Below are 12631 nucleotides of genomic sequence, written 5' to 3'. Positions count from 1 at the left end.
TCAACCTGTTACCAGTTTCCTCAGGGCATCTTTGATCTCCTGGTTCCTCATGCTGTAGATGAGGGGGTTCACTGCTGGAGGCACCACCGAGTACAGAACGGACAGCACCAGGTCCAGGAATGGAGAGGAGATTGAGGGGGGTTTCAGGTAGGCAAAAAATGAAGTGCTGATAAAGAGGGAGAGCACGGCCAGGTGAGGGAGGCACGTGGAAAAGGCTTTGTGCCGTCCCTGCTCAGAGGGGATCCTCAGCACAGCCCTGAAAATCTGCACATAGGAAAAAAGAATGAAAAAAAAACACCCAAATGCTAAACAGGCACTAAGCACAATAATCACAACTTCCCTGAGGTAGGAATCTGAGCAGGAGAGCTTGAGGATCTGGGGGATTTCACAGAAGAACTGGTCCACAACATTGCCTCCACAGAGGGGTAGGGAAAATGTGTTGGCAGTGTGCAGGAGAGAATAGAGCAACCCAGTGCCCCAGGCAGCTGCTGCCATGTGGACACAAGCTCTGCTGCCCAGGAGGGTCCCGTAGTGCAGGGGTTGGCAGATGGCAACGTAGCGATCATAGGACATGGCGGTGAGAAAATAAAACTCTGCTGTAGCAAAGAAGACAAAGAAAAAGAGCTGTACAGCACATCCCAAGTAGGAGATGTCTCTGGTGTTCCAGAGGGAATTGGCCATGGCTTTGGGGAGAGTGGTGGAGATGGAGCCCAGGTCGAGCAGGGAGAGGTTGAGGAGGAAGAAGTACATGGGTGTGTGGAGGTGGTGGTCGCAGGTGATGGCGGTGATGATGAGGCCGTTGCCCAGGAGGGCAGCCAGGTAGATGCCCAGGAAGAGCCAGAAGTGCAGGAGCTGCAGCTCCCGTCTGTCTGCAAATGCCAGGAGGAGGAACTGGGTGATGGAACTGCCATTGAAAATTTGCTTCCATTGGTTATTGGACACTGTCCATGGAGGAAAAGACATTAAGAAGTTAGGGTAGACTTCTCTGAGATAAAATCTACTCTGTATCTCTCAGCATCTGACTCTTCCTTTCAACCAAGACCTTTGGCCAGTCCCTCCTGTGAGCTCTGGTTGGTGCTCGCTGAGAGTGCCCCATGGAGAAGGGGCTCTGCTGTGAGCTCTGGAGGAGTCGGTAGGGCTGGACAGTTATAAATAAATCAGAACACTGATAATCTTACATTAAATCCACTTGTATTGTCAAAGAGGTTTACAGTACTATTTCTCTCATTTCACCTGACTGCAGGGTGGAAACATGGGGATTTAATTTTTTACTGTTCTAGTTGCACCACTATAACTGAGGAGTGGTTTTAAGTCAGAAATTCTTGGCATTTCTGCTGAACTCCTACTGAAACATTGTGTTTCTTGAGTGGCCAAGGGGCTGTCCTGAAATTCAGAATGAGGTGAGGCATTCTGTCCATCAACCCTGGTCTCATCTGCCCTGTGCTGACACCGCTTTGGGCTGGATGATGATAGACACAGCTGTTCCCCACAAAAACAGGGCACTGCTGGGACTAGAGGAATCCAGTCTCCAAGCACAGCTCTCCAAAGCCCTCACCCTCTCTCATCGCACCTGAGGAGGATCTCAGCTCTCCCCTCCCAGCCAGGGACACAGAGGGCTCATTGCAGCTGCCTGTGTGCAGACGCCCAGCAGCATTTCCATGGCCTTAGCACTGAGGTGTTTCCTCCCTGGGGCTGCTGGATAACACAGAGATGTCCTGGGAAAGCTCTGCCCACCTGGAGAGAAACCTGCAGCCCAGCACGAGCCCCTCAGAGCAAGAGTTGAATGTCCTAAAGAGTGAGTGTCCTGAAAGGAGTATTGTGTCCTTTGTTTTGCCCTGAGCCCACAGATTATGAGGAGACTTTACTCCCATGGACACATCTGCACAGCAGGACCCACAGGGTTGGGCTCAGAACTGCAGCTTAAGCCCAGCCCCCCATCCCAGCAAGTCCAGGGATGACAGTAAGGGGAGCAGATACAGGTGGGGGAAAATGGACAAATACTACAGAGCTGGTGCTACTGGAGGCAGAAAGGGACAGGCGGTTAGGTATTTGCTAAGTTTTCCCCTTCAAAGCTGAGTCTGCTGGGAAGGTGCCCCATGGCCTTCAGGGCAGAGACTGTGTTGAGTGGGAGGGGACAGCAAGGGGTTGCCTCATGGAAGGCATCTGCAATGTAGGGGATGGCAGCGAGGTGCCCAAATCCCCCCTCTCACCGCATTCCTGACAGCAACTCCATCTCCCTCCCTGCCCATGTCTCTGGTACCTGGGGCTGTCCCTGATGAGAGCTACTTTTTTGTCCCCTTATCTCCTCCCTGTCAGTGCTGCCAGCCCCCATCCCATCCACAGTGTGCTCAGCTCTGCCCTGCAGACCCCTCCTGGCAGCAGGACACTGCCAAGGGACAGCTCTGTGTTGTAGAGTCCTAAGGAGCAGATCAGAAGAGACCACAATGCTGAAGAGACCACAAAAGCAAAGGGATTTTGTAGTCAAAGGATTGGGTGAAGGGGCTTTATCAGGTTCCTCAAAGACCTACTGATCTGAGGGCTTTCTCAGAGGAAGGTGTCTGCATTGGAGGGGATGACAGGGAGATTTACAAATTCTTCCTCCCATGACATTTATGGTTGCAGTTTCCTATAGCTCTCTGCCCATGTCCCTGCTGCCTGCAGCTGTGCCTGCCCAGAACTCTCTCTGTCCTCAAATTTCTTTCCTATCAGAGATGACAGACTTCATCAGCAACTGCTGCATGCTCAGCTCTGACCTGAAGAGACCTCCCAGTTTCAGGCACTCACTCAGTGCCTCTCCCCATTTGCAGGCAGTAAGGAGCAGGTTAGACAAACACTGATGAGGAGAAAAAAAATGTTGCGGGTGCTCTCTGTAGGTAGAGGAGTGGGTAAAAGCAGTTTATGTGGTTCCTACCAGACCTACTGATCGCTTGCTGTAACGGTTCATATCTCTGTCTCCCTCTCCAAGTGTAGCAGCTTCTTTTTCCTTTTCCCTGAAACAGCAAGAAACAGAAAGCACAGTCCTTTAAGGTAGCCTCTGCTATAATCTTCCTCTGGAAGAGTCCCCCCTGAAACACCATGAGCAGCTCTGGGTGCACACCCTGGCTTCACCCCTTCACATTTGTTGAACATGTGCCCCTGGATTGGGAGTCCTCCTGACAGATCCAATAGGCTGAGGGTTATGACAGTTTTAGGAGACCCTCCCAGGAACTGCAGCTGCATTGCCCTGCTCCCAGACACTTACCACGTAGAGGCCTGTGAAGATTTCTCCCGCAGTGAGATCTCCTCTGCCCTCCCAGCCCAGGCTGCCTTGAAGCTGTGTGTGCCTCGCTGCTCTGCCCTGGGTGCCTGCAGGCAGTGCCCTCAGCCCTGCTGCGCTTTGCAGAGGAGCTGCTCCTGGGCAGAGCTGTCTCTCTGCAGCGCTGCCCACTTGCCAGGAGCTCCCTCCGGCCCAGGAGCCCGGCCCAGCTCAGCACCACAGCAACAGCCCAAGGTGCCACTTGCTGTGGCCCCTCTGGGCTCCCTCCAGCTGTCCCTGGGGCTCCAGGGAACCTGCTGTGACACAGCCTGATGCAATCACTGATAATCCCTCCTTCATCTGGGAGAGGCACTACTTTCCAGCACTGCCATTTCTCCTAAAAAATTACAATTTGGGTGATATAATCAGTTTTTATTGTCCTATCATTACATAGGACATCCAGACACTTATTGGGAGGGATCTGTAGCTGAGCTCATTTTCTCATCTCAGATCATGATAGAGATGGAGATCAGGAGTGAGCTGTTCAGACACAGTTAGAGACATCTGAGGGTCAGGAGGTGTTCCAAGAAATGTGCGGAAGACTGCAAGCTCTTATGGAGCAATGCTGAGAGACAGGACAGCATCTGGGGGCATCTTCTTGGCATCTGAAGGGGACCATCTTTGGCCAACAGGAATGACAGCAGATGCCCACATTTAGTACAAGTGACTCTGCCACTGTCTGTTTTGTTCTGGGCAGCCTGTGCAAGGATTACTCTGAGCAAAGAGTCATGTACATTTGGGAGAGCTCAGTTTCTCTCTGTCTTTTCCATCAGCTGAATTTACTTGATCCCCACAACAGTGGTCTCATGAACACCTCCACATTACTTCACCAATCTTAGGGCATTTATGCTGTTTAATGACAAACAGGGCCTTCCAGTGTTACGTGAGGTGCCAAGGCTCTCTCACTCAGCTCCATGGGGTTGGCTGGGACAGCACTGGTACTATACATGCAAGCAATCTCCCTCCAGATCGGGGCTGTGACAGACCCCCCGCACAGCACTGCAGACAGATTCGGGGCTGCTGTGCAAGCCACTGACTGCCACCACTGCAACGTGGCAAGGTCTGTCCCTTCTCTATCCAGGAGATGGAGAGCAGTCCAGGAACACCAGGCACATCACACTGTGGTCTCTACACAAGTGTTTACCTTCTCAGACTGTTGGTTTTTATCTCCAACATTACCCACCCCCTCGATGATGCAGTCAAGGAAACGACAAAAAATTTTCACACCAGGCCTGTCAGCAGAACCTAGCTGTTCATGGAGATCACCTCCACATCCAATGATGTCCATCCCTAGCAGAGAAGACAGCAGTAAAATAAACCTGAATCTATCCAGGACTGCACTGCCCAGTCCTATTTCTATCACACGTAGATGGTGAGAGAGCTGAGATACTTCATGTCCTCTTTGCCTCATCTTTCACCAAGTTCTCCTAAGCCATTGTGCCTTATCACAGGCATCTGGAGGAAAACAGCTGAAGGTGAGGAGGAATCAAATAAGGGGCTACTTGATCAATCTCAAATGTCACCTGTCCAAAAGAACAAGTTTTATCAATCTGTCTATACATAGTGGAGAGAAAGTGTCATCAGCTTGCTCGTTCTTGTCCATGGCCTATGAAAATATTTACGGGAATGTACAGAACAATGTCAAAGTTCTGAAAATGAACTCCTCTTACACACTGATTGCACCAAGGAGTTTTCTGGAAATGTTGAAATTTTTGCCTAATATCTTCAGTCCAGAGTTGATGCAGTTGATCACAAATTCGTGGCCCACCTCCAAGATACATGAGGGTAGATGAAACCCTGACATGGGAGAGGGAAATGTGACCCTGGGCTGATGGGAGACTTTCTGGAGGGGTACCTGGTGGACAGGCAGTTGAGAGAACTAATTTCTCTCCCTTGAGTAGAAGAGGAAGCCTGGACAATTGCACCCAAGCTGTCACGTGTTGGACGAGAAAGAGAAGTGAGTGGATCTAGATGTTGCAGAGCCTACCTGAAGATGTACCTGTAACCCAGATACACTGGGCTGAGTGTGGATTTGGCTGTGAAAAAGGGGGTGATTCATTTCTTTTGGTTCTTTTCTTCCCTCTGTGAATCGAGGGAGCTCATGACTTGAGGGTGTGAGTAGCTGGGAGTGAAAATGGACAGAGTCTGGGTCAGGGAGTGCTCTGGGGGTTCTTGGGATCTCTGCTTGACAGGAAATATGATTTTCTTTGGTATAAGGCCATCTCTGCTATGGAAATTGGACTGCAGACAGGGAAGTTGGGCTTCATATACATCAGAGATGTGTATTTTATGTTTTATTAAACTCTGCCTGCATTTGGTTTTGCTTTTTTGGCAATTAAGAAACATCCTTCAGTGTCTGTGTATAGCTTGATTCCCAAGTATGGCAGGTGGGAGTTGGTGTCTATGTGGTGAAACGTGCAGCTACAGCCTGTCGTGGAGAAAGCTCAGATTGGAACAAAGGTGCTGTAAGTCCCAGGGGGCTGGTAAGAGACATGTGGGGTTGGAGGTAGGGACAAACACTGTCCAGAGAGTGTCTGACATACAGGGTCTTGACTTCCCCCTATATTCAGACTCGATAGGGAGAAGTTCAGGATCAGTATCAATTGGAATTGGGTGATGTCTCTTAGTGTGTAAGCACAAAAGTAAGAACTAATTGAAAAAGAAGATATTGTTTCCTTTTGACATTTAGTACGGAAAGATTTATACTATGACTACACTCCTGAAACTACCCGAATTCATCACATGGAAACTAAGGAATGCTGTTCTACCCAGAGACTTGTCTTGTGCAGACTTTTATGATGTTATTGAGCCCTCTGGTGCCAGTTGCTGAACTGCAGATCCTGGAAAGGGATTGACTCAAGCCTCTAGAGAAGTCGGAGTCAGCAGGAACCCTCCAAGTTCCTGAGGGTGTCAGTGATGGCCACCGAGGCCATCACTGAAGAGCCCATGGAGGGAATGAGGAGACAAGGTTCCTGTCTCTGGGGGTGACGAAGCAGGAAGGCAGAGGCACTGCTGCCAGGCTGAAAATCAAATGTTCAGGCAACTGTGAAAGCCCTTGATGTGTTTCCTCACGCAGGATGATCAAGCCCTGACCCCCATAGCCTGGGAATGGGGATCCTTCCCCTCAGGGGATGCTGAGGAATCTTCACACAGACACCTCACATCTTCTTCATGTCTTTCACACACACCTGTCACACATACCCCACTCCCTTGGACCAGGAGGTTTGTGCATCCTCCAGGCTCCTGGATGTTTCCTGAGGCCCATCCAAGTGTGGGGAGTGAAGGAAGGAAGGAGAGGTGTCTCAGCCTCCCCATCAGCCCCAGGGCTGAGGGCCAGCCATGGCATGAGGAGACGGAGGCCAGTGTCTCCCTGTGTCCCTTGCTCCAGTCTCCCAGGCATCTTTATTGTCCCCTGCCAGCAAGCCCCTCTGTGCCAGCCCCTCTCCCAGGAAAAAGAATCCTGGACCAGGGCCTCCTCAAACTTCTCCACTTACCCCAACAATAGAGAAACTTGTCTTGAGCTGGTGCATTCAGAAATAGATTTCTCCTGAGAGGAACGGATGCTAAAGAACATGCAAAAAGATATGAAGAAATTGAAGGAGTAATTTCCCAAAATAAGAGAGCAGACTTAATCACAAATGAGGATGCTCTTATGGTCCACTGACACAGACCCTGGTTACAGATTAAATAACTGCAGTTAGGTATTGGCCAGGTACAAGATGTAGAAAGAGAACTACAGATTTTAGAAATTGAGATAGAGAAGTTTGGAACAGCAGCTCAGTTCGTAAACAGGAACATATAATCACAAGCGTAAGTCACAATAAATGCAAAGCCAAAACACACCACACCCAGGGTGGTTCTGTCCTGCCATGGGAAAGGGGAGAGAGAAAGGCCAGGAAAGGGGCTGGGTTTGGCTGTTGAGCTTGGGCTGCAGCAGAGATGAGGAGTCAAGGGAGTGGGTGGGGAAAGATGGGCAAAGGCAACACCAATTGTGGTGGTGATTGTGAGGCCACGACTGTTACAGGAGCCTGATTGGCCAGCAGATGGCTCCAGCAATTTGGGGCCAACACGTGCATCACAAAACCACTCATCCCAGCAGAGACAAGCTAGGGACAGAGAGGCAGGGGAGAGACAGACCAAGGGCAGGTGGCACGAATGGTGATGATGATGAGGTGGCTTCCACTGCAGCAGCCTGACTGGCCCTCAGGAGACATGCTGGCCAGCAGGCATTCTGAGGTCATCCAGTACATCTGAGAAGCCACCCAACAGAAATGACCTCCTTGGGGAGGGGAGGGCTGAGGCAGGTGGAAGAGGCCCACCTGCGTTCTGATTCTGGGGGCACCTCTGTTCTTGTGACCTGAGCAGCCATGGCAGACAGGAGGGCAGGCAGGGCTCATGGCCACCCTACTCAGGACTAGCCCTGAGACTGCTCCAAAATCTTTTCCTTATCTCCAGGGTGAACATCCCCTGTTTCACCCAACCCTCCTCTTTCAGCCTCTTAACATGCTCCATGGTGGAGAACCCCATTCTGTATTCTTCAGGACCTCCTCATTGGTGCGGAGAGGCTGCAGGGTGGTGCCCCTCAGCCTTCCCTTCTCCAGGCTGCACAAGCCCAGCTCCCTCAGCCTCTCCTCACAGGCAAAGTGTTCCAGCCCCAGCCTGTCTTGGGGGACATTCACTGAACCCCCTCCAGCTTGTCAACATCCTTCCTGTACTGGGGATTGCAATCCGGACACAGTAACCTGGACAAGCCCCTCTCTTGATCTCCTGGCCGTCCTGCTGGCCACAAAGGCCTGGGTGCAGCTGGCCTCCCTTGCTGCCAGGGCACGCGGCTGCCTCCTCTCCAACCCACCAAGACCTTTCCTTTTTACTATATTTTCCATCTGTTGGTTTGCAATGAAGGTAAATTCTGCTGTGCCCGTGTGCAGCCAGGTCTCTGAGGAAAGCCAGTGGGAGCTGGTGCAGTGGAGCTGTAACATCCAGCTGCGGGCCTGGGTGGAGAAGTCTGATGGAAGGAGTTGTGCTGCAAGTGCCAGGGGGACGATGAGAGAAGTGGCAGGGCTGGGGAGGTGAGGAATCAGGCTGTCCATGCAGTGTCTGACCTTCAGGAGGAGCTGGCCCTACCCATCTTGACAGCACTAGGAGACCCTCTGCATCAAGATCAGAGGAGGCTGCAATCACTTCTTCTGTAAACAGAAAAAGTAATACAGTAGACTTAAACCTAAGAAATACTTCTGTATGAAATGCTCAGTCAAATGTTCCCCTTTACATACACTCCAGAGACCTCTGCAGTTATCTGTCCAAGGCTTGATAACTGAAGAAAACAATTGGAGGAGACATGGCTTTTTACATTTGAATGAGCCCCATGGTGTCTGTGATGCTGAGACCATGAGCTTCAGACACCAAGAAGAGCCTGAGCGAAGGGCTGAAGAAGTCAACATCAGAAGCAACCCCTAAGGTTTCAAGGAGTGTTAATGGGTCCCAGTGAGGGCCATCAGCACAAAGCCTCCCAGGGGCTGGTTAGAGCAGGAAGTTGGAGGTGTCAATGCGAGGCAAACAAACACAATGTTAAGGTGGTTCTGGTGCTTACTGTACCTTAACGTGTTTAGGCCATAGGGCCAAAGCCTGATCCCCAGCCCCTGGGAAGGGAAATCCTGTCCCTCACACATTGCCCAGGGCTCTTCCTGGGACAGTGTCATGTGGGAATTTGGTGTCAAGGACAGGACTATAGTGACAAATATGGGTCTCTCTGGGGTGGGGCCGAGGGGCGTTAAGGTCCTGGTACCATAAGGTTACCGTTTGTCCAGGTAGGCCTTAGTTATGGAGGCAACAGTCATAGGCAAGGAGGAAAAGACCTTGGCTCTGCTGGGGGCTCTTAGCCTTGCCAGAGCCTTCAGTTGTCTTTCCCACAGGCTGTCCTCAGTGTCCCACACCTGCAGCTCTTTCCCTACAGACTCTCAACATCAGCCTTTCTTCCCCACCTCCCTCTCACCTGAGCATCTCACTGCCCTCACTGGTAGAGAATAGAATAGACGAGGCTATTTCAGTTGGGAGGGACCTGCAACCATCATCTAGTCCAACTGCCCGACCCATTCAGGGCTGACCAAGTTACAGCATGGTGTTAACGGCATTGTCTAAATGCCTCTTAAACACTGACCACCCTGGGGCATCGACCACCTCTCTGGGAAGCCTGTTCCAGTGTTTGTCCACCCACTCGGTAAAACAAATGCTTCCTCATGTCCAGTCTAAATCTCCCCTGGCACAGCGTTGAACCATTCCCACATGTCCTATCACTGGATACCAGGGAGAAGAGATCAGCACCTCCCACTCCGTGTCCCCCCTCAGGAAGCTGCAGAGAGCAATGAGGTCACTCCTCAGCCTCCTCCTCTCCAAACCAGACAAACCCAAACTCCTCAGTCACTCCTCATAGCACATTCCTTCCAGCCCTGTCACCGGCTTTGTTGCCCTCCTCTGGATGCATTCGAGGACCTTCATGTCCTTCTCAAACTGTGCGGCACAGAACTGCACACAGTATCGAAGGTGAGGACGCACCAATGCTGAGTATCTATCCATCCTCCTGGTTGTTCCTTGAAACACAAAGCTGTGGGCTCTTCCAGACTCCCTCTGGGAGACTTGTTGCAGCACAGCACTGCCCTTGGGTGACATTTCTTTCTCTTTGTCTCCATTCTCTACCTCCCCTGCTGTACTTTGTTCTGCTATGTCTTTCTCATGCTGTTTTCTGACATTTGGAAACACACTTTACAGTTCACAAAGAGTTATAAAGCAGGTATGTTTATTGCAGTGATGGGAACAAGGGCGATCTCTCCTCCAAGCTTGTACACCGTATCATGAAGCAGGCATCATTTATGATACAAAAACATGCATATTCATTAGTATAGGCTGGGTTATTACAATTAGTTCTAAGAATAGGTGTGATTATTGTAATTATTTTCAGGAACTCATTATCCTAAGTCTCCTCCTCTTGCCACATGCGTACTGCTATCTGGTGGTCATGGGCCAGGGTCTTTTGGAGGAAGGCTCGTGGTCTTCTTCACCATGTACTCTCAAGCTTTGTCCCAGAATGCTGAGTTACCTCAGCCAGTAACTGCAGAACTGGTTCCAGCCAGATGGCTCCTTCTTGCAGACGCCTTAATTAACGGATGGATATCCTGTTATCTATGGAGGCCTCTTGTAAAGAAGTTTCCTGTTATCTTTCAAGGTCTTTTGCAACCAAGTATCCCGTTATCTTGCTAGTTATTTTGCTAAGCGTTTATTTTCTATATCAAGTCCCCCCTTTTTTTTTTACCCTTGCAAATTCTTTTGCTATATGGCACCATTCCTTTTAGCAAAATACTTGCCATTTTCAATGTTTTGCTGTAATTTGTGTTTCTTCCACTCCACATCGGTATTTCCAGTTTGTTTATCCATCCACATAAAACATTGCAACACACAACAGACTAATAATCCTAATACATAATCATGATAACTATACAAAAAGCTGCTTAAGCTTTGCAACATTAGGTAGCCAAGAGGTGAGCTCTTCCTAGAGGTTAGAAAACCCATACGAGGTACCATCCAGGGATACCTGATGTAAGACTTTTGAGTGTTCCAAATCTTCTGAAGGTCAATCTCTGTTCTACTCGATTCATCTACATAAATACAACAGCTTGTATTGATCAAGGTGTACACCCGTCCCATGTGAGCTGTGATTATATCTAGAGCCATTCTGTTTTGAAAGTCTACTCCCTTCAGGGATTTTACCTCCTGGTCTAAACGTAAAAGAGCATCAGTAGTTGCGTTTGCTATTATTTCCATTTCTGCCAAAATATTTACCATGGCTTTTTCAATCTCACTAACTCCCAACCAGGGTAAGAACCACTGTGTGAAGCTATGAAACCCTAACGGTTTTTCTATAAGTGGGCTATAAGCTCCCTGTCTTACCCTTTTCCAGGGTGACCTCAAAACACCATTTGAGGCATGGGACTGGTTAAATATTTTGTCCTGGGGTATCAAGTACCCCTCTGCACATGTCCCTGTCCAATTAGCAGGCAGGCTTTTTCTGGCCACTCCATCTCCGCAGAGCCACCAGCACCCAGCACCTAGACTACACTTTTCAGTCTGTTTACTAAGGAAAAACAGAGCTTGTCCTTTACCTGCACTTTTCTCTTGGATATCCTGAATGGTCCCAATTAAAGTCTCCAGTGATGTGAATGTCCCTACATCCTGTCCTCCTGCGCTATTTCTTCGTATATTGTGTTTGCTTGATCCCATATCTGCAAATGAAATTTAGGCCCTGTCCTTTTATCTCTATCTTCCCCCAAAGTGCAACTTTTCATAGTCAAGCATTATAGTTGAATTCTTAGATATTACTCCAAATAAGGGTGGTCCTGATTTCCTCCTCTGGTAAGAGCTGTACATACCCAACAATCTGTTAAATTTAGTGAACGAGCTATCTTAGTTTGTTGCAGAAACACATTATCCTCCATGCTATTAACAGGCACTGAAAAGGAGCAGTATTACAGGGCTCTTAGTCCTCATCTTAGCTCTGCTTTTGAATGCGGAGCTTCAAGGGTCCAGTAGGTGCTGATCGCCACTGGGTTTTAGGGGCTTTCTTCCCTCTGGTATACTGTATCCATGATGCTTGTTCTTTAATCTTGATAGCTGTATGGGATGTCAGCAACACCTGGAAAGGGCCTTCCCACCTTGGCTCCAGAGGTGAATCTGAAAGAGATCTGACATACACATAATCTCCAGGCTCAATATTATGCACAGGTCCATCCAGACCTCAGGCACTAGTTCCCAAGACTAGCTTCCTAACCTCCTGAAGCTGTTTCTGCAGGGTTATCACATAATCGGTTAGTATTTCATTCCAGACCTGGGTTGATGTTCCAGCCTGTATCATGTAGGGTCTCCCGTATCCTATTTCGAAGGGACTCAGCCTTTCTTTGGCTCTGGGTTTGGTTCTCATTCTCAAAAGAGCAAATGGTAGGGCCTGAGGCCAGGGCAATTCAGCTTCTTGTCCCAATTTGACAATCTGTATTTTAATGAGGTGGTTCATCTTCTCCACCTGGCCGCTTACTTGTGGCCTATATGGGGTATGTAATTGCCAAACTATCCCCAGAAGTTTGCTAACTTGTTGAACAACTTTTGCAATGAAGTGCAACCCTCGGTCGAGGATACAACCACTGGAACCCCAAACCTTGTTATTATTTCTTGTAATATGACCTTGATCACCTCTCGGGCTTTACTGGTTCGGCAAGGGAATGCTTCCAGCCAACCTGAGAAGGTGTCTGTTAGGACCAATAAATACCAGTACCCTCCTTTTCTTGGGAGCTC

The 12631-nt window shown here is 49.4% G+C and overlaps 1 protein-coding gene across 1 annotated transcript; it reads right to left on the bottom strand.

Annotated features, from left to right (window-relative positions):
- Nucleotides 1-912, bottom strand: LOC122153141 (olfactory receptor 14J1-like). Its single transcript, XM_042789243.1, has one exon. It carries the CDS (start codon nt 748-750, stop codon nt 1-3), a length of 750 nt encoding a protein of 249 aa, XP_042645177.1. The 5' UTR covers nt 751-912.
- Between the last annotated feature and the right edge of the window lie 11719 nt (nt 913-12631).

The sequence above is a fragment of the Tyto alba genome, unplaced genomic scaffold, assembly GCF_018691265.1.
Source record: "Tyto alba isolate M040663 unplaced genomic scaffold, T.alba_DEE_v4.0 Super-Scaffold_15, whole genome shotgun sequence".
NCBI classification, from domain to species: domain Eukaryota; kingdom Metazoa; phylum Chordata; class Aves; order Strigiformes; family Tytonidae; genus Tyto; species Tyto alba.
The sequence above is the reverse complement of the archived record's forward strand: the minus strand, read 5'-3'. Positions and strand labels throughout refer to the sequence as shown.

Bases quoted from the DNA above. Each gene is read 5' to 3' on its own strand.
- LOC122153141 (XM_042789243.1), bottom strand. From the start codon at position 750: ATGTACTTCTTCCTCCTCAACCTCTCCCTGCTCGACCTGGGCTCCATC.